Raw genomic sequence first — 19,794 nt, 5'->3', positions numbered from 1 at the left:
ACCTTTCCAGCCCATGGTGGTGGGAGGAGCAGACCCCTCATGGTGTATCCCTTTTGGCAACCCACCCATGTCTAAGCAAGGTGCTTCGGGTCTCTGGGCACCCAGTGGCCTGTCAGGACAGCCTTGTTCCACACCCCTCTGGGCATCCAGGGGCACCTTTGGGAGCAAGGCTGTCCCGACTGGACAGCACATGGGGAGGCTGAGCTCCTTTTTAAACCCACCTGCCCAACTTGGGTCAGTCTGTACAGCCTTCTGAGCACTGGGATCAGGCCCCTCTCCCCTAACAGCCAATAACAGAAGGCACCAGCCCTGCCAGAGAATGTCAATGAACAGTTGGAGCTCTTCATTAGAGAGAACCTAATTAGACGTTTATTATTTATGTGGTTTTACATTAATGGCCTGGCAACAAGATTTATTTCTTAACTTATTTGTTTCACAATGTGGTTTCTTCAGCAATCAATTGATATTTGGTTAGCTTAATAACTATCTTGTTAAAATTAAATTAAATGCTGCTCTGATTTAACTGTATTAAAATAAATGTTGTCATTGTTAATGAAATGCAAATAACTATTTAAATTGTGGCAGTGCTTCACTGAGTTGCCACCATTGGGTGAAAAGATGTTGAAGAATGTGCTGGTGAGGCAGGGGATGGCAGGAGGTCCTGAGAGCTGGGACCCCAAGCCAGGTGACTGAGACAGACCTTCCCTCAGTCTCCAGCAGGTTCCAGTAAATAACAGCATATGAAAGCAAAGTTTCTCTCTTTAAGTAGGAAATCAAACTTTTGCTCTCTGATATGCCTGCTAGACTAGAAATGAGCACTGAGTCTGGCTACAAGCATCTAAGAGCAGATTCAGATCCTCTGTGCCTGAGTAGAGGTTTTACAGACAATGAGTTAACATGAGGGATCCTCAAGGTTTCTCTTCAATGGGGCAAAGCCTGACAGGAAGATGGTTCCCATGCTTTAGCTGTTTTCTGGCACCGTGGGGTCCCACATGCAGAGCCCCCTGGCTCAGTGGACATAGCTGGAGGCAGGGATAGTGAGATGACTCCTCTGCAGGTTCCTGCTGTGCAATGCCTGTCCCTCCCACCTCCACATAGCGCCCCGTCCCTCTGGCAGGTAGCAAGCACAGACATGGAAAAAGTTTTTGGTGAGTTTGAGCTGGAAATAAGATTTAATGAGCAGACAAGCAGCGCATTTGCCATTAATTGCCACTGCTCCTTAGGTCCCAGGGGCAATCTCTGAATGCAGGCGGTGGGTTTACCAAATAGAAGCAAACTTGTCATTTTCAGAATATCAGACAGGAGTAACAGAAGGCTGTCAGTCTTTGCAGATGAAAAGAGCCATGTCCTTACAAAAGTCCAAATGCGTTACCAAAGCTTTCTGCTGAGCTGGATGCCTACACGAAACAGTAGAAACAGCAGCTGGAGTCATCAGGAAAAAAGTCCTGATGTGTTGCCAAAGCTTTATGCTGAAACTATGCAATCTGAAATGCGTGGTGTGTAGGGTTGATCCAGCTTCCTTTGTAGTCAGCACTGATACCACTTGTGACCGCAGCAGGAGCTGGAGCAGGGCTGCCCTTGTGTATGTGAGAGAGAGCAAGAGGGTGAATGCAAAGCTCCACCTCTCTAAGTAGGGTCAGTTGAAGGTCCCTGCATTCAGAGGGGTGGATGCGTTTCCCAAAACAACAGAGAAAATGAAAACATGGTGCTGCATAAGCAACCGGTTTTATCTGGTTTTAATGTGCAGATAAGTTGTTCATTTGTATTCTTTGTGGCACAGTTCTTCATTATTGAGTTACAAGTACTGCAAGAACAGTTGCATGTACAAAGCTGGTGCAATGCCTGCAGAGAAATCCTTGAAATAACTGTCTGCAAAAAGGGTCAGTTACAGGATGAGCTCCCAGTCCTTCTCTCCAAAAGCATGAGCACATCCAGGCATTTCGTAGTCACACAAGCCGTTCACCACCAGTGGTGCAGCAAAGAACAAACTCCTAACAGAAACTGTGCTGCACTTTTTAACACTTGTATTTTTGCCCATGTGTATTACCAGCTATTGGCAGAAGTGCAAGGAGCACATGTGCATGCTATAGGGAGAAATTGTTCAAGATGAAGTACAGTACTGGATCTGCAGTGCCTTCACAGTCTAAACACAGACATTTCATCACATACATGTGATTTTTTTTTTTTCCCCATATTGCCAGATATAATGATGCAACAGATTTAAGCCTGGGTGATATAATGGATAGGGTGAGGAATTGGGGAAAAAAACCCCTAAAGTTTAGCTCACTATAAAATGTCCGAAGATTGAAACTTGGTGTGTTTTTTAATAAAGTTAGATGAACAACATATGATGCTTTGCACTATATTAATCTTCTAGCGCTTGATGCTTCCCATGATTTTCTAGCAGCTTTCATTTATTGAATTTCCTGCTTAGATTTTTAGTGAAAAGCAAGGAAGATTATGAAACATCCCCTTTTTAATTCTAATTTAATTGCATACAATTAGCTAAATACATCATTTGCTACAACTTCAGTTATTACATTGTTAAATATTATTTTTACAATAGTGTGCCAAATTACATTAATAATATTTGGTGTCATTAGCACTAGATTATAAAAATATTTGCATACTGCTTATTAGGATGTGATACGATGCGTTTCCTTATCAGTTGACTATGTAGGTGAGTAAAGATTATTAAATAGTTCTCAACCCATATCCGGGATTTTAATGCTTCCAGATTTGTTTATTTTAAAAAAGAATTAAAGTTCCTCACACTGTTTTTGTGGCATGGTTTTCTAGAATAAGCACATTCAGCCTTGTTCCTGGTCAGACTTTCGTAGTTATACTTAGCCTGCCCCAGTTCCTTGAGGTTTGGTTTCTTTATTCTTCTCTCTTTCTTAGTCTGCCAAGAATGATGAGAAGAAAATTGATCCTGTCTTGGGAATGAGGAACTGGAGTAAATGACCTCTGTGGGGCCTTCCCAACCCCATTTTCCTTCTATCCTGCATAGTCTGGAGCTGTCATGCATCCAGCCGGCTGGCAAGATGGTGTTCACATTTGGCTGCAGCTTCTCTACTGAGAAAAAGAGAGCAGTGCAGGTCCAGCCATCACTCAGTGTTGGTTTCTGACTGTTGTGCTGGTGAGATGGACATGTAGGGCTCCCTCCTGGGTCAGATGTCCTCATTGCTACCACTGCCCTTAGGGACGTAGTACTGGGATGATCCCCCAGCTTTCAAACTTCTTCTGTCCTGGGGTCCTGGTTGCCTCCCAGATGGAGGGTGCTGCCGAGGTGCCTGACTGTGCCGAACACCCTTTACTAAAGGGCCTGGGACATACGGCATTTGACAAGAATTGCACTGTGTTGCAATTGCAGAAAAATTGAAGGTGTTGCCTGATGTTGTGCAGCACAGAGAACCAGCGGCTGCTCGTGTAGAGGTGTGCCAGCCAATGGCATGCTGGAAACAACACGATAATGAGAGAAGTGCCAGATTTCATCCTGGGTTCAAACTTTGTCTCTCCTACCCCTAGGGTCAGCTCACTCTGGAGCTTTGGTCTGGCCCAAAAGTGATGACAGGAAGCATTTGCAAACTTGAAATGACATTTGGCTTTCCAGGGCCACCCAGTATTTGGGCTTGCCTTTCCAGGGCTACAAGTACTTCCAGGTGTTTGGGGCAGAGCCATATGTAAAAACATCCTTTCCAAGAGCTATAGCACTCTGCCACTTGTGCTGTCTGCAACATGGAAGCAACAACAAACAGGAAATCTTAAGGATGAAGTTCAGACAGAAATATAGGTTCTAGTGACTAATCACAAACATCAAAGATTAATGATTAATTTACAAAAATAAAAGTGAGGTTTTACTTTAGTTGTGGTGCAAAGTTCGGGGCTGATTGGCCTGGACGCTGGAGCTCCTCATTGTGCTGAGCAGATACCAGAGCTGCAGTGAAGCAGTAACAATTGATATTTATGAAATACTCTGGCATTTGTGATTTTCTTTGAAAATAAATACAAGTAGCTGCAATTTAAGAAATGCACAAGTTCTGCCTCAGAGCTGCCCTGACTCTTCTTAATCTAGGTTTTCCTGCAGTCCTTGGGCTGGATACCTGTACCTGTACCGGTGGTAACCCCAGGCAGGCAGTGAGTCTGTGAAGGCAGTTTGGTGGCTGTGGGGTGTAATTATGAGCTCATGGAGAAAGAACGATTTCTTTGGCTTTTATTGTGACCTTCTGGACTTTTGTTCAAAAGTAAAATTCCAGGATACTGGTGGAGGATTTATTTATTTATTTATTTATTTATTTATTTATTTTCTTTCTTTCTTTCTTTCTTTCTTTCTTTCTTTCTTTCTTTCTTTCTTTCTTTCTTTCTTTCTTTCTTTCTTTCTTTCTTTCTTTCTTTCTTTCTTTCTTTCTTTCTTTCTTTCTTTCTTTCTTTCTTTCTTTCTTTCTTTCTTTCTTTCTTTCTTTCTTTCTTTCTTTCTTTCTTTCTCTCTCTCTCTCTCTTTCTCTCTTTCTCTCTTTCTCTCTTTCTCTCTTTCTCTTTCTCTCTTTCTCTCTCTCTCTCTCTCTCTCTCTCTCTCTCTCTCTCCCCCTCCCTCCCTCCCTCCCTCCCTCTCTCCCTCTCTCCCTCTCTCCCTCTCTCCCTCTCTCCCTCTCTCCCTCTCTCCCTCTCTCCCTCTCTCCCTCTCTCCCTCTCCCCCTCTCTCCCTCTCTCCCCCCTCTCCCCCTCTCCCCCTCTCCCCCTCTCCCCCTCTCCCCCTCTCCCCCTCTCCCCCTCTCTTTCGCTCTCTTTCGCTCTCTTTCGCTCTCTTTCGCTCTCTTTCGCTCTCTTTCGCTCTCTCGCTCTCTTTCTCTCTTTCTCTCTTTCTCTCTTTCTCTCTTTCTCTCTTTCTCTCTTTCTCTCTTTCTCTCTTTCTCTCTTTCTCTCTTTCTCTCTTTCTCTCTTTCTCTCTTTTTCTTTTTTCATCTTGAGACAGAAGTATTTAACAACAGACCATAATAGAGTGGAAAGTAAGTAACTGCAAGGAGCAAGCAGAGAGAGGTGAAGTGAACGTGAACTAGTTTCCGCAGCCTTTGACAGCTCATCTGGTGGGAATAATGAGTAATTTATGTAGCATTCCCCACTTCAGATTATCGAGTGGCTAGACTGAGGCTGGGAAACACTCCAGGTCCAAATCAGATACAACAAAGGGGATATTTGTAGTCCTTTGGGTATTCCTTTATTGTATTCATTTTTGTTAATTTCCTGATACTGAGAGTATTTGGAGTGGGGAAGACAAGGTTTCACATCACACACTCTGTCCTCCTCATAGTTGCATGGGGTGCCGGGGTCAGCACATTCACAGCAGGTCTGTGAGGTTGTGCTGTTGGCTTTGGATGAGATCCCTGTGCAGGGTACTCTGCCCAGTCCTGCTGCATGTTTTGTCATATCCTTGAGCTCATTGCTGGTTGGGGAAGAGGAGCTGAAAAAAGTATTTAAGTTTAGCTTACCAGTAGAAAAGGGCCACTTTGAAGTACCACCAAGTAATTGACTAGTCTACAGACAAGTCAGTCTGTCTCTTCATGTCCAACTGACACTCAGCTGGTTCTGGGTAGTCTCAAAAACCGGGCTACCATAGGATAGCTGCCTCCTCAGCAGAAAGCATGGTGAGGGCAAAGCTGCAGTCCCTTTCTCTGCCATCTCAGCCTGTATGGCAGCTCCTCTCCAGCTGCATGTGGCAAGCAGCCTGAATTTGTAACCTGGTGCCCAGACATACAGTTCCAGTCTCACACAGACACTCGGCATCCCTATGGGTGCCTTGTCCTGTTCTAGGGAAGGATGAAGGTCACAGAAGTGCTTGGGCAAGGGTGTGGCTTTCCCCAGCTGGCCAGGGCATGTTGCAGACAAGTTCTCACTTGGGGTCAGTTCAAGGATAGGCAATTAAATCTCAGTAAATTCAGAAAGCAGTGTTCTCTTTAAAAAGCCCCAGAAAGATGCTGAAGGAGTGGGTGGTCCAAATGACTGGAGATACTGACCCCATCAGCTGCTGCCTGGGAGCTGGTTGTCCCAGCCTCATCCCTCCTCCTGGCACAGCTCCTCTCTCTAACAGAGGTGCGTATGTGGGGTTAGACCATTCTCTGTGGTCTGAACATGCGAGGAGAGCTGGGGTGACCTGCACAGACACCTGAAAGCCCCATGCCTGCACATGTACTGCCTGTCCTCCTCACCCTCTAGGTGGGTTTGAGTGGCTGGGTTTCAGTAGGGTGAAGCTGTAGGACAGTTGGGCTCCTTGCACCTTTGATGACTTCTGAATGCATCTAAAGAAGGCCTCTGCTGATGGACAGCAAGCAGGGGCCCAAGACGACTCTGTGCAGTGCTTACAGCTATTGTGAGCTTTTTTTTTTTTTGTAACATTTACAATTACTCCACTAATTGTGAATGTCCTTTTGTGCATTTGCCTAACAAGAAATGGTACATAGCAGACTGGGAAATCTCTTCTGTAAAAACAATCAAGAAGAAACAACAAAACTCAAGTAATCCCTTTAAAGGCCTTTTCCTGTTGCAACTATTCTAGCTTAAGGGGTTAGGAGAGCTTTTGTTAGAGGGGGTAAAAAAGGAATTTCACCTTGCAATATATTTTACTTGTTTTGCAGCTAGTCAAATCACATGCTACTGATAAAACTTAGAGGCTTATTACTTTACAGACTGCAAATAACCTTTTTGAGTAATTACTAAACAAATTTAAATGTGTTATATTTGCATTTATTTGCAGCAGCTAAAATTATAGGAAGTAATGTTACTTTGCCATTGGAAATCTTTATAGCTAGTTTAACAATTCCATTAGTTTCCAAACATATTTGTCCTTGCAAAAAATACACCAACAATTCCTCTGAACTTGATGCTTTCTGACTGCAATATTTGTACACCATTGTATTAATCTTTTGTAGACAGCATTACTCCAGTTTTATACCAGTGTAGCTAGAAGTAGAATTAAATCTTTTACCTCCAGTCAATATTATTTGGCATTAATCTTCTTTGGTAGAGGCAGCAGCCAGCTCACTGCCAGCTCTTGGCAGTTTGCTGCAAAGCACTGGAGTTGATGTCAGTTTTAGAAGTTAAAAATGCATATGGTATTTGACTGAGAAGTATTACAATTTTTTTTAAAATGAGTGAGTGCACTTACAATTTAAGGCAGCTGCTAAGCTGGGGCCCTCTGTACTCCTCTAAGTATTTGGTAGCTGCTAAAGGGGAGGAAACTGAAAATGAATTATGTGTCTTTTCCCTTCTTATGCCAACTTACTGTGTTAGCATCTCAGTATCCCAGTTTGTCTGTAAAATGGACAAATTAGTCACCTAGACACTGCTGCAGAGCAGTGAAGCTTATCTAATACCCCACAATAGTAATGTTGTAATCGTAGCAGCCTCCATCAAAAGGGCTGGAAGTGTTCAGTGGACTAATTGTTATTCTCGTTTTTTAAGTGGGGAAAGTGAAACAGGGAAGTGTCAGAATGGGTGAGTAGCAGGAGGCCGGGCTTTCTGATGCTCCCTGCCTCTCCCTCGGGGCATCAGGTACAAACTCAGGGCAGCAGTAGGGACACTGCTGCAAGGCAGGAGACTGTGTACATTTTGAAGTACTACAGATCTGTATGCAGCCTACAGATTTAGGTTATTCACTTGGCTGTGCACCAGGGTGCAGAGCCTTCTTGGGGGGATTGCAGGTCAAGTCAGCCATCTTCTCTTGCAGGACTGGGGCTGGTTCTGTTGTCATAAGAAGATAAATACCCATAGTTCTCTCCTCTAGTATTTGATATTAAGAATTTAATAATGCAGTTGCTTATGTACTCTTCCTTGCCTTGCTCTCATTGTATCCATATAAATCTACATTTTCTCTCCTTCTAAGCAAAAGGCTAGTATTTCTTTTCATCCCACACAAACTAAACTCGGAATACCTGCAGTTAGGTTAAACACCACTAACAAAACCTCTATGCTTTGCAAAGAGTCAGAGGCAAGATGGTGTGAAGTGACTCATGGTTTATATACAAGTGTATGAAAGCCAAACTAGCCTCTGGATAGCGATGGATAATTCTTTTCATCCCAAAAAAAACCCCTGGTAGTTCATACTGTTTTTCATATTTTAGTTGCTGGGATTTCATATCAATTACAGTATTTATTTAAAATAACAAGCTATGTGAGTCCATCCAGTTCCCAAGAACCCCATTGCCACTGTTCATTACAAGCTGCAGTTAGTGACAGGTTTACATTGTTAATGTCAGTGGGTACTCTGAATATTCGACCTGTCTCTTGTGTGTAGCCCTCCCTTCTGGTAACCTGGGAGTTGTCTACTTGTATTCCCTCACCTCAAATCATTACCAGCTAGAAATTATACACTTGTAAATAGGCATGCTGTTCTGTTACAGTGAATCAATGGTTTTGCTCTCAATCCTCTTTTTGCGTGTTACTTAAAATAGAATTTTTTCTGCATACAGGTGCTGATTAAAGTTTGCATTGAATTGAATCCTTTGCACAAAGGTAAAGGTGAAGTTTGCTGATAGTTGTAGCTCCACGATATGTTTCTTTGAAGCTGGAGATGAGAGAGGAGGACACAGTGGTAGGACTTAGTATCCTTCTAGAAAAGGATTGGAAGATAGACTAGAGTTTGGTGTCCATTTGGTCTCCAGAAGACTGAGTCTAATTTGCTAGTAAAAGCTTGTATTGTTTTAGACTGTGTTCAGAGGCTCAGCTGAATTTTTGGCCAACTTGTGATGTAGATCTGCTGTTCTGATTCATCTATGACATCCCTAGAACAGGACGTAATTTTCTCATTAGCTTGCACTTTCATTTAAAAAATCTCATATATTTAAACAGGAGGTACAGCCCAGCCAATAACTTACAGCTCCACTTTCAAATTCTAAAGGAGAAGCCAGCAATAGCCAGGTTTGCTGTGACTCCCTGAAAATGTAGGACAGCCCCTACAACCACACAACAGTCACAAATGCTTATTAAACTGCAGGGACTGATGGTCCCAGAGGTTGAGTAGGTCAATTCAAATTAGAAATGCTTTGGGATTTTTGCTGTATCCTGGAATGGAGTTGTTACCTCTCTCCTGAGTGCAGTCTTCAGAAACTGTGCACTGCCCCGTACATACCTGCACGGTGTGATATGTGTGGCTGGAAAAGGGCTCTTGGTGGAGCTCTCCCGTATTGGTTTTATAGCAGGGTAGCCAGGAGAGTAGCACTCATCACACTCATACTACAGCACTCAAAGGACAGGTTCAAACTGTGTTAGTCGCCTGTATTTACTTCCATGGGAAGCTGAACTGCAGATACCCTAAACAGGACCCTTGCAGAAGATTTTAGTCCCTTCATTACTGTAAGAAGAACAAGACAGCCTGAGTTAAAGTGGAAGGAACCCCTCGTTCTGAGCCCCTTACTAACATGTTTTAAATTTATTTCTTTCCAAGTTGACCAAAGTGAAACCAATCTGCCTCAAATTTCATAGTCAAGATTTTGTGCCAAGATTATATATAAAATGGGTCAGCTATTCCCAGCTGGTAATTTGTGTGAATATAGGATTTGTTCTGATTTGTTATCTACAATTACTAATGTTTCATAAAAACAAATCTCTGCCTGTATATTTCTCTGTGAGTGGCAAATACTGCATTTGTACCAGCATGTCACTCTCTGGGGCTGCTTGTGGGTGACTGGTCACTTCAGCCAGGCAGACCTGACCCCCCTCCTTGGGCACTGGTGGTCCAAGCAGAAAAAGGCAGCCCTTGAAACACTGGAAAAGAGTGGAGTAATTTCTGGAGTGAAGGAGGGAGCTATGCCAGGTGGATCAAAACCTTTTCAGAGTATATCATGTTGTTTAGAAAAAAACCCCAGTGTTTTTAATGTATATTTGCAACTGTAAAGCCCCCTGAAGCTTTCTTGGGGCAGGAAACTGTTGATCATCAGGCTTGTACACATATTAAACTGATCAGTGTAATAATGATGTGTGTAATGGATACATTGAATTAATCATTAATACCTCACTTAGGTGAGAGTTTGTTATAGCTTTGGTCACCTTGCACACCCTTACAATTGGACTGGGACTTGAGCAGGATCCTGCCAGGCACAGGACTGCAAGGAGTGTCTCCCTTGCCTCTCCTACCCATGGTCCATCCTCTCTCCCTTCCTTTGCCCATGCCTTTCTGCCCTGGTAGCAAAGCCCTTTGCTCCAGGGCTGGCTGCAGGGTGAAGGCCTCTCCCTGTGGAGAGGATGGGTCCCCTGCAGCCCCCCTGTTTTAGAGGTACCTTTGCTGGCTGGGATGGTCTTCAGTAGACCCCATAGGCACAGGCTGTGACAGGGCACCGAGAAGCAGATGGGGACACACTAAAAGCAAAGGGACATTTCGCATGTAGTCATTAGTTGTTCCCGAGTCCATTAGTCCTCTTACGCCTTTCAGAAAATAATCCTTTTACAACAGAAAATTGCTGTTTTGTTCCAAGTAGACTTCATTTCTATAATAAGAATAAAACTGCTTAATTAGGGTTAGGAAGAAGGGGAATATCGTGTGCTTAATAGGAAAGGCAGTAGCTGCTAAGCTGACAGAAGGGGATGGGAAGGGGAAGGGGCTTGGCCCTGCACTGCAGCAGCTGCATGGATGCCCATGGCCCAGGGGGTTTGTGGCCAGGCAGGGGCTGCCTGACGCTGCTGAGGTGACACGGGTGGAGAGGGGTGTGCTCGGCCTCTGCTATCAGCATCGTGTTCCTCTTCCTGCGCTGGATTCCCTGCACTTCGCCAGCCTGCTCTGTGTCTTGGTCTTTGGCTGCTGTTCCAGGAAACTGCCTTTTGCCAGTGGACTGTGGTGGATGTTGTGCAGGTTTGGCTCTGTCAGAAAAGAGAAATCTTAATTTATGTTCAGTTTGTGTGATTTTGGGATTGGTTCTGCTACCGATAGTACCTTAAGTGACCAGCTGTAGCACATCATTTGTTCGTCTCCATTCATCATCATCTCTCATCAATTAAATTATACTTTCCTGTGTTTGGTGAACGTATAACTCTAGCTGAGGTCAGGTAGAGTTGGCTGTCTCTGGCCACAGCAGGGCACATTGAAGTGGCATACACAAGCCCTGAAGTGGGACCTGAACGGTGAGGAGAAGAGTGTGAACCGCTCAGGTGCGGCGGGTCTGGAACTGAGAACATGCACCAATTCATTATCAGCCATCCCCACCTAGTGGCAAAAAGGGTCGGGCTGGATTAATCTGCCAACTTGTGTCTCTTTCAAGGTCTTTTCCCCTAAAAGCTGTATTTCCGGACAGGGTTCACGTTTGCAGAATTGATCCTGGACTCACACCAGCTGTTACGACAAAGTGAAATTTCCTTCCTTGTGGGGAACCACTTCTGCTTCATCTGAACTGACTCACACGTGTTGCCTCTTAGAGGCCCCAACTGTGTATGCAGATGAAATGGAAGAGTTTTAGTTTTTGCCCAGGAGGTAAACAGACCTTTTCCAACACCCAGACTCCCATGTTATATAATGCCAGTCCTGAAATCCAAGGAGATGGGGATCTGTGATGTAGGTTTTCATCTGCTTACAACAAAAGGAATAGAAGCCCTTGTTCCTAAAATAAAACCTTCTGGTTCACTTCGGCCCAGGTTTTTGCCTTCTGCCTGTTGCGCTCAGCTGCCCCTCTGAGAGGGGAGTCTGCAGGTGAAATCTGTCAACAATCTGTAACAACATTTTCTTCGGTTAAAGACTCTGCAGTAAAACTTCTTGACAGTTCACTGCACTCGCTGTGGCAATTACATTAACCAACAAAGGAGTCATGGCTCCTTCATAATAGTTGTGATTATGCTTTTAATGTTATGATTTGCAAATAGGTAAAATGTTTGATGTCCTTAAGAGTAGGTTGGCAGAGTGTTTGCTGGCAGAGTGGGCTCCCTCTTCCCTATCTCCAAACTGGATGGCTTCCAGTATGGCAGAAATACCTCCTCTGCCTCTGGGGGACCAGGGAAGAGCAGGATGAGCTTGCATGTGCTCACAAACTGCCCTTTGAGATGGTTCCTCAATGCCTCTAAATTCTGCTTTCAAAACTCCTGCTGTGGGCAATAGAGTTTTTCAACACATCCCCACGTGTCCCTTTACCCCAAATATTAGGGTTAGGGGTGGAGCCTAAGCAGGCTCAAGAAGATCAAAGCCATGCTGGCAGCCAGAGATGGGCCAAGCAGCTGGAGAGTCATGCCTCTTGATGCAGAAATGGGTTTGGTTCCTATAAATCCACATTGCTTTGGCTACCATCACCGGGTTTTGGGTGATGCCTGATCTATCCCTTGGTACCTCAGGCTAATCCCTGCAAAGGGCCTGTCTGTGGGTGGTCCTGGCATTGCTTAGCACAAACACCACAACATACCTTGGTGGCATACAAAACCAGTGACTTTCACATTCTCTTCTTAAACAGGTGCTTGCACAAAGCTTCAGAGGGTGGGATAATGAAACCCTATCATTTTTAGGAGGTCACTTCTATACTCTGAACCTCAGGACAGTTGGTAGGCCAAGCAAGCAGTCTGACACAAGAACAATTAATGGCTCACTGATGGGTGAGTTTCTCAGCCTAAGCCTCATGGGTTTGAGGTGATGCTGGTTCATGATAAAACATTTCAGTTTTCCTGGCTGTTTTTTCTTCCCTGTAAGAAAACATTTGAAAAATATCTCCTGAACCTATTGTTTAATGCAAGAGAGAAAACTTTCTGAAAAATTGCATCAGAAGTGATTTTGAGTGGAAGTTGTATATACAATTCACAGACTAGCATGGTAGTTTTCTTCTGAAAAGTTAGGATTTGAGTTTAATACAATCTTAATGAAAAGTAAAATCAGAACAAGATCAACCTTCTTTCAGTCATATTCTTTCCTCATACACACACCTGAGCTATAGTTTACATGTATGTGTGTTGTTCAGATGACCAACATTCTGCCTCTCCTCTACGACAAAAATCCCCAACAATGCTGGCTGGTGGGAGATTAGAAATCCCTTCAGGAGCAGAGTTCTGTGACACCTGCCTGAGCTGTACTTCAGCAAAGGGCAATTACCATATGTGTGATATCCTTGTGAAAATATATCTGAAGCGTAGGATGCTTGGCCACGGTTGCCCTCATTCTCCAGCTGAGGGGCGATGGGCTGCAGATGTCTTCTTAGAAACACACACCTTTGACCTTTCCTTAGTGCACCATCCATTTGCAAACAAGCATGAGAAGCATGAAAGACAACAGGCAGGCTTGCCACCCATGCGATGTAAAGCTTGGGGAATAAGTGGAATGGTGTGCCAGGAGGAACAGCCCAAGAAGCCGTCTGGTCCAGAGAGGTGGCTGCAGCAGAGAGCACCAACTCTGCATATTGCAAAAAACAGGGCATTTTTTATCGCAGCAATCCAGCCTGTGCACGAGGTTTTGAGTTACCATTCAGGCTGTTGGAGCTGACCACCTGTGTTGCCCTAAGGTCAGGATCTCTTCTGCCACACACAGCATGCAGTGCCTTTCCTCTGAACAGCCTCAATATGCGTTTAATCTAAACACAAGATTGTTGCTTGGCCTTCTGCTTCCCTGGACTGGTGTAAAAGTATGTGTAGGTATAGTCAGGGCTGGAGTAGACAGGTTACACTTTGCCATGGTGTGGGAAAATGCCAGTACTGTGTATGGTGTAATAAACGATGCTCTGCCAGTCCAGTGAGGGACAAGTGAAGCAGCCATGCAGCACACAGCTGGATCATCTGCCATCTTACTGCAGCAGTTGCCCCCATGGCCCAAAGAAAGTGTTTTTTAAGTGTTTCTGGTGTGATGCAGTGACCTACTAGAAGACTGAGGCCCAGGGAAGGTGCTTGCTGCATGAGAGAGGCTGTTGAAAGTACTGACTTGGTAGAAGAGGGAGGGAGCTTGGGTAGCAGTGTAAGGAAAAGCATTGCTATGGCACCTGGCTGACAGGCAGCCCAGGGTATTGTCCAGGCAGGGCTGCCAGCCCCCGGCCACCAATCAGAGACAAGAGAGAGCAAGTACTCACCATGCACAGAAATCCTACCTCTCACCCTGCTGACAAGTCCCTCTTAGCACAGTTACCCATTTTAAGTCAGTAAACCGCAGTTTGAACTAACAATATGGGCAGAGTATGGGGCATTTCTTGGAAGCTCTGGTCATAATTTCTATTACTTTGAAATTAGTAAAACACGTGGCTAAAGTGAGATTTAAGGAGTGAATGTGTCAGCCCATGTATTTTCTGATGTGTTTTAGGTCAAACCCTTTAAGAAGCAGCAGATAGTAACATGTCCCCCATCCTTTCACTGCTGCTTTATGCAAAACACTGGTTTTCTCTTGTCTCTCTCTAGCACGATAAATTCATCTGACCCGTCACATTTAGCTTTGAAAGTGACTTCTCAAGCAAGCAGAGGATATCTCCTTCTCTTTCTCTCTCTGCTCAGAAGAGGCTCTTTCATAATACTATAATGGACCCAAAATCTGTTGTATCTACTTTTTTCACAATTTTGGAAAAATTTGAGCTAACTTTTACCTGCCTGCAGTGTGCTATGCAAGGACAGACAGCGAGGGGGAAAAGGCTTGTCAAGCCAACAACTGCATTTAACCTATGTTGCTTGTTTCTCTCTCTCCTTGGAGAGATGTACAAATGAAAATTCAAGAGACTGGAATAAAAAAAGCGTGGCTAGATAGAGGGTGGCATTAGCAACAAGATGGGAAAGGACATTTTGTTCGTGTTACAACAGCATCTTTTTTAAGAGCTTGTTGTATGTTTCATGTGATAAAATCACTTATGGGATTATTTTTTCTTTAAAAAAACCACAAAAATAAAGCCCATGCCCACTGCAGCGAGCACTAAAATAGTCCACTCCAACCACTTCAGACAGGATGTATGGAAACAATCAGCATTACTCTGAGGTAAGAACAAATAGAGGCAACTATCTGATGACGCAGAATAAAGAAGGACAAGAGAGAGATTTTGCTCAAGTAGATTGAAAGAGCTGGTGGCATTGGAAGGATTATTAAGCATGATAGAAGTGGTAATTTGTTTGACCTAGAGCTGCTCTAATTGGTGGCCATCCCTTTGAACATAAATATCCCATTGAACATTTCCAGTAACTCTCCTGGAAACAAAACAAATGAGTTCAGATCTCCAGGCAGGGAGAGACTGTTTTTACTGCTGAGGTAGAGGGAGGTCAGATGCCATTGAGTGCTTTAAAAACATGCTCTCTCTTCATCTGGCAGGAGCATCTCAAAATTATTGTAGTTTTTCTATGTACAGCTTTCATTAAAGGTTTCTGTTTCAATTAGTCTCTTGTTTTCCTGGCCTATAAGGTTACATGTTGGTCAGAACATTGTGTTTTAAGTACAAACCTCACCTTTAAGGCCCAGCCAGGACACATACTGCTCTGGGATGTTTTTAGTTACAGGTAAGGTGTGGTTTTACAAATGCATATGGGAATGAGACATCCAGGTCCTACTGAATTTCACTTTGATGTGAGCATACAACCCACCTAGATGTCTTCAAAGCATCTCGAAGGGCAAAATGTGTTAACTGCTCCAAATTCATTAATGGATGGTAAACTTTGTCAGAACACTTTCAGATTTTTTATTTTAAAAATATTTTAAAATGGACATTTTCCAAATGTTATCACCTCCTGAAGTCCCTCCAGCTATCAGCAGGTATCAGTCTACTGCATATACAGATCCTTCTCAAGTGTTCCACCTCTATTAATGGGACATGAAGTGTAGACATGATCCACACTTGCAGAAGTCAAGTTCTGATGATGATGATCAGACATAAACTTAAAAAATAAGCTAGTAAATAATGTAAACATGATTGGGAAGGAGCCTTTTTCCTTATGAGCATTATTCAGGCTCTCAGGTGTCAGAGGGACCTCATGTCCTTGTTCAGTCTCCTACAGCACCTCTCCCATGGACTTTCATCTCAATAGAAACCTGTATCCCCCATAGGGGGGGATGATATCTTTAATGAAGGAGATACCTGATGAAATGATGATTCTGCAACTGGTCATGTGAGGGAGAATTTATCACCTACACTACCCAGGAGCCCCTCTGCCCTGATTTCCTTTGCCTTATCCTTCACTCCACTCCCCTCACCTCTGCTTTGGGTAGGTTATCTGACCATGTGGGTTATCTCAGGAATAAATTTCAAGCATTGTTATAGTACGAGACAGGTGGGTGATATCAGGAAGCTCTGTGGGCCCAATGCTGTAGCTGTCTTTCAGGTTAATTTGTAATGCTTGGAAAGATCACAGCCCAGCTTTAGTGAGATGGTGTTTTATCTGAGTAATAGAGAAGTCCAAGCAGCGCTGCTGATTCTTGTCTTTTTCTCCATCGTTGGGTAGGCTTGTATTTTCACAGAGTTAAATGACACAGTAACTGAGAAATATATCTTTATTATTAGAATGTTTATATTCTAAAAATTTTTATCTGGGGTTACAGTACAATCCAATTTCTTTCTAATTAACTAACCTGGCATTTGTTCAGCAAAAACTGTTACATAGGATTTGAAAAGTTTAAGAATATGCAAGTTATTTTACTCTCTTTTTCTCCTCCTCCCCCAAAAGGGCGACTTAGCCAAGATTTTGGTGTGATAAATAATAAAATAAACATTTCATTTGTGAACTAGTAGTTGCACTTAACTTTGGTGACTAACAGAGTAGACAGGCATTTAAAAATAAAAATATTCTTTCAGTGTCAGGTGGATAAAGATGAATATATTATATTTCTAAAATTTACCTATATTATCTTCAATAAGGGTAATTTTTTCAGGTTTGTAAAGGATATCAGAAGCAATAGAAAAAACTAAAGGAAGTGTTTCTATTTTGTGGCTTGCCTAATAAAGTTTTTGTAACAAACAATCTGACCCAAACCCATGCAATACAATTAACAATTCCTTTTCACCACACACAAACCCTAGCATAAGGCCAAGCGTGGCCTTGTGACATGGTTAAATAAGTATTAAAATGTCATTACAACCTAAATACCTGAATTGGTTTTACACTGTGACATTCTACTGAAACAGTGTTGAGAAACTTTAAACATATATCTGATTGTTCCATATACGCTATTTAAAGTGAGGAATAATACTCTCTTTCTTCACTCTGCTGCTTTCTGGGAGCTCTGTAAAGGACAAATGTATGACATCTGTAGTTACCTGATCATAGTTGACTGATCAGTCATCTTCTGCTTTAAAAACATTGCAACTCAAGTGCTTATTGCAGCAGTCATCATAGTGATACACTCTCTATTAATGCTCAGTTCTGCTTACAATTATAGTTATAAAAAATGAAAAACATTTTTCACAAATCTTTGTACACATACTGTAAAAATCACCTTCCACAAAAACAATTTACATCTGTTATGAGCATTTAAAAAATAAATTAGACTTGTCTCCCCTATCCTTTCATTTTCTTGAGAAAACAAATCTCATCAGTAACATCAACAGGATGTTCATATCTGTAAACATGGCATGAGAATTTATGTTACCAAAAAACTGTACATACAAAAAATCATCTTGATAGATACTCTAATAAATAAGGATCCTTTTAATTGGCACAAACCAATGTAAATAAGCACATTCCTGTCCTGCAGTTGTTTCTAACTTCCTTGCTCTTAGGTTTTTAGTTGAAATACAGGGATATGTCAGCCCTGCAAAGGTTTTTCAGATATAAAATTGTGAAGGGTTTCAGTGATGATCTAAGCCATTTTAGGCCTCTCCTGCCTAGAACCAAGCAGAGGCGCTGAACGCAGTGCCATGCAAGGTAACGCCGTTGCTTTAGCCTTTCACTTGCTGTTCAACAGTGGGTAACAACTTGCTGCTGGCACTTGGTACTGAAATGCTGTCAGGGCTGCCGTGACACCAGAGGCTGGTGTGTACAGCAAAGCCATAAAGCTTCTGGAATTGGAAAGCTGTGCTTGAAATACTGGAGCAGCCCAAACTTGTACCAGCAGGCAACATGGCAGAATCAAATGGTCTAATGTATGCAGTAAAATGTGGAAATGTGCCCCACTGGGCTTATGGCAGAATATCCAGAGTAGCAACCTATTGCTGCAAACAGACTTCAAGAAACCCAAGTAGATGTTTTGCACTTTGTGCAGGTAACAGTGAATCATTGATCTTCTACCTACCCAAGCTGAAAGACCAAGTATTCAGGTGCCAATTAAATGGATTCTTCTGAACTTCAGCAACAGCACAGATGGAAAAGAAAATACCAAGCCACATGCTGCTACTAAAATAATTAAACATACAGCCACAGTACTGCCCAGCAAGATAACAGCAGTCAGTTATAATAAGCTCTATAAATAAATAAATAAATAATTAGATAGAAAAACCTCCATGTCAACTGGCTAAAGTGTAACCTCTCTTACAGCATCCAAAGAGGGAATGGCATTACTAAATAATATAAATCTTCCATACTGTATATATTTCTATGTATTATATCTGATACATTTTGGCATGGCCAGATGGATAGGAAAAAGTAGGATGATGAATTTCATTCAATATTTGCTCCATTGAAACCAAGCTCCTGTGTTACTATATATTGCTAACCATTCCTATAGCGGTTTGGCCTTCTTCCCCATCTTGGATTTTGAGCTCACTTTCCTGGCAGAGCAAACTGCTTCACCCTTCTTTTGTGCTCTCCATATTTCTCTTGGGCAATCAATAGGTTCATAGAAGCATTTCACTGGCTGCAAGCTGGTTTTTTCATCCTTCGCTTTTTTCAACAAGATTCTTCCTTTTTGAAAGGAATGAGGCTTTGAATCAGGGATGTTATACAAAGCTTGTTGACTTCCTCTGCTTCTGAAATTAATAACAGTCATCATTAGTTACTGTTATTCAATTTTGCAAAGTGAAAGGTCCCAAAAATGTCCCCAGCCCATACATTTTTGAAGACAGAAATAGCCTTGTTTTACAGGACCAGGCTGAAGGTTAAAATCAGAGTTGTAAGATGAATTATGTGTCTCGGTAGTCAGAAGTGTAAAAACCCCTACATGTGATACTGGTGCATCTACGCTTTTATTCAGATGGCATTCTGCTGACTTTGGAGCACTGAAACCTTACTGAGGTCTGTATTCTCATAAATTTATGATCTACATGGATTTAAAAGGTGTATGTATTCACAGCAACCAAACCCATGGTCTTTGGAAGATCATACGGCACCAGTTAACAGTTGAAAATGGGTGCAGGAACTGTGGGGACTTCTCAGTGGTATCTCAGCACTGCCCTGACTGTGGCTGCTACTAACGGTCAATGGCTCAGGAAACTCCTTGCTCTGCCTTTGTGCTGCCCAGCCATCTAGGGAAAATTTAGCTTTGCATTTAGGCTTTGATTTGAAACAGAAGAGGAAATGGCAGTACAGAAGTTGGTGGGAAGAACATTATGAAAGCTTAAAGGCCAAAGTAAGTTGAATTCTTTGTTCTCTCTGCCATGTTTCAGGCCCAGCAGCATTTCTGAATTTGGTGAGTTCAGGTGCAGTGACAGCACAGTGCGTGGTGCTGCAACAGCTGAACCATGCTGTCTGCTCTGAAATTTTAGGTTGAAATTGGTTTCATAGTTTAGCTAAGCTAAGATCATTACCGGCCCTTTTAACATCATATTTAGATGTTTTACAGCAGATACATGTAATTTAACAGCAGCAATATGAACATAAGGCACCAACTCATGCCTGCCCAGCTACTGTGCCTGAAGTGAAGAACAGATGTGCCAATGTACAAGTTGAGCTCTTTAGGGTTCCCATAGGGCTATTTTCCCTAGTTTGGTATTTCTGGAAACCACATTTCTGTAGTAC

At 42.8% G+C, this 19,794-nt stretch overlaps 2 protein-coding genes across 5 annotated transcripts in view; one reads left to right on the top strand and one right to left on the bottom strand.

Annotated features, from left to right (window-relative positions):
* RTKN2 (rhotekin 2) overlaps positions 1–19,794 on the top strand; it is a 139,166-nt gene that overhangs the window by 54,029 nt on the left and 65,343 nt on the right. The window lies entirely within an intron of this gene.
* ZNF365 (zinc finger protein 365) overlaps positions 16,383–19,794 on the bottom strand; it is an 83,524-nt gene continuing 80,112 nt past the window's right edge. For 2 of the 4 annotated variants that reach the window (XM_051617116.1, XM_051617118.1), the window contains exon 5: positions 16,383–18,806. In XM_051617116.1, coding sequence (XP_051473076.1) covers positions 18,560–18,806 — 247 coding nt within the window. In that variant the 3' untranslated portion in view covers positions 16,383–18,559. The remainder of the gene's footprint in view (positions 18,807–19,794) is intronic. The other 2 variants (XM_051617119.1, XM_051617117.1) reach the window with 2 other exon arrangements.

This window comes from Apus apus, chromosome 4 (genome assembly GCF_020740795.1).
Source record: "Apus apus isolate bApuApu2 chromosome 4, bApuApu2.pri.cur, whole genome shotgun sequence".
In the NCBI taxonomy this organism is placed as follows: domain Eukaryota; kingdom Metazoa; phylum Chordata; class Aves; order Apodiformes; family Apodidae; genus Apus; species Apus apus.
The sequence above is the reverse complement of the archived record's forward strand: the minus strand, read 5'-3'. Positions and strand labels throughout refer to the sequence as shown.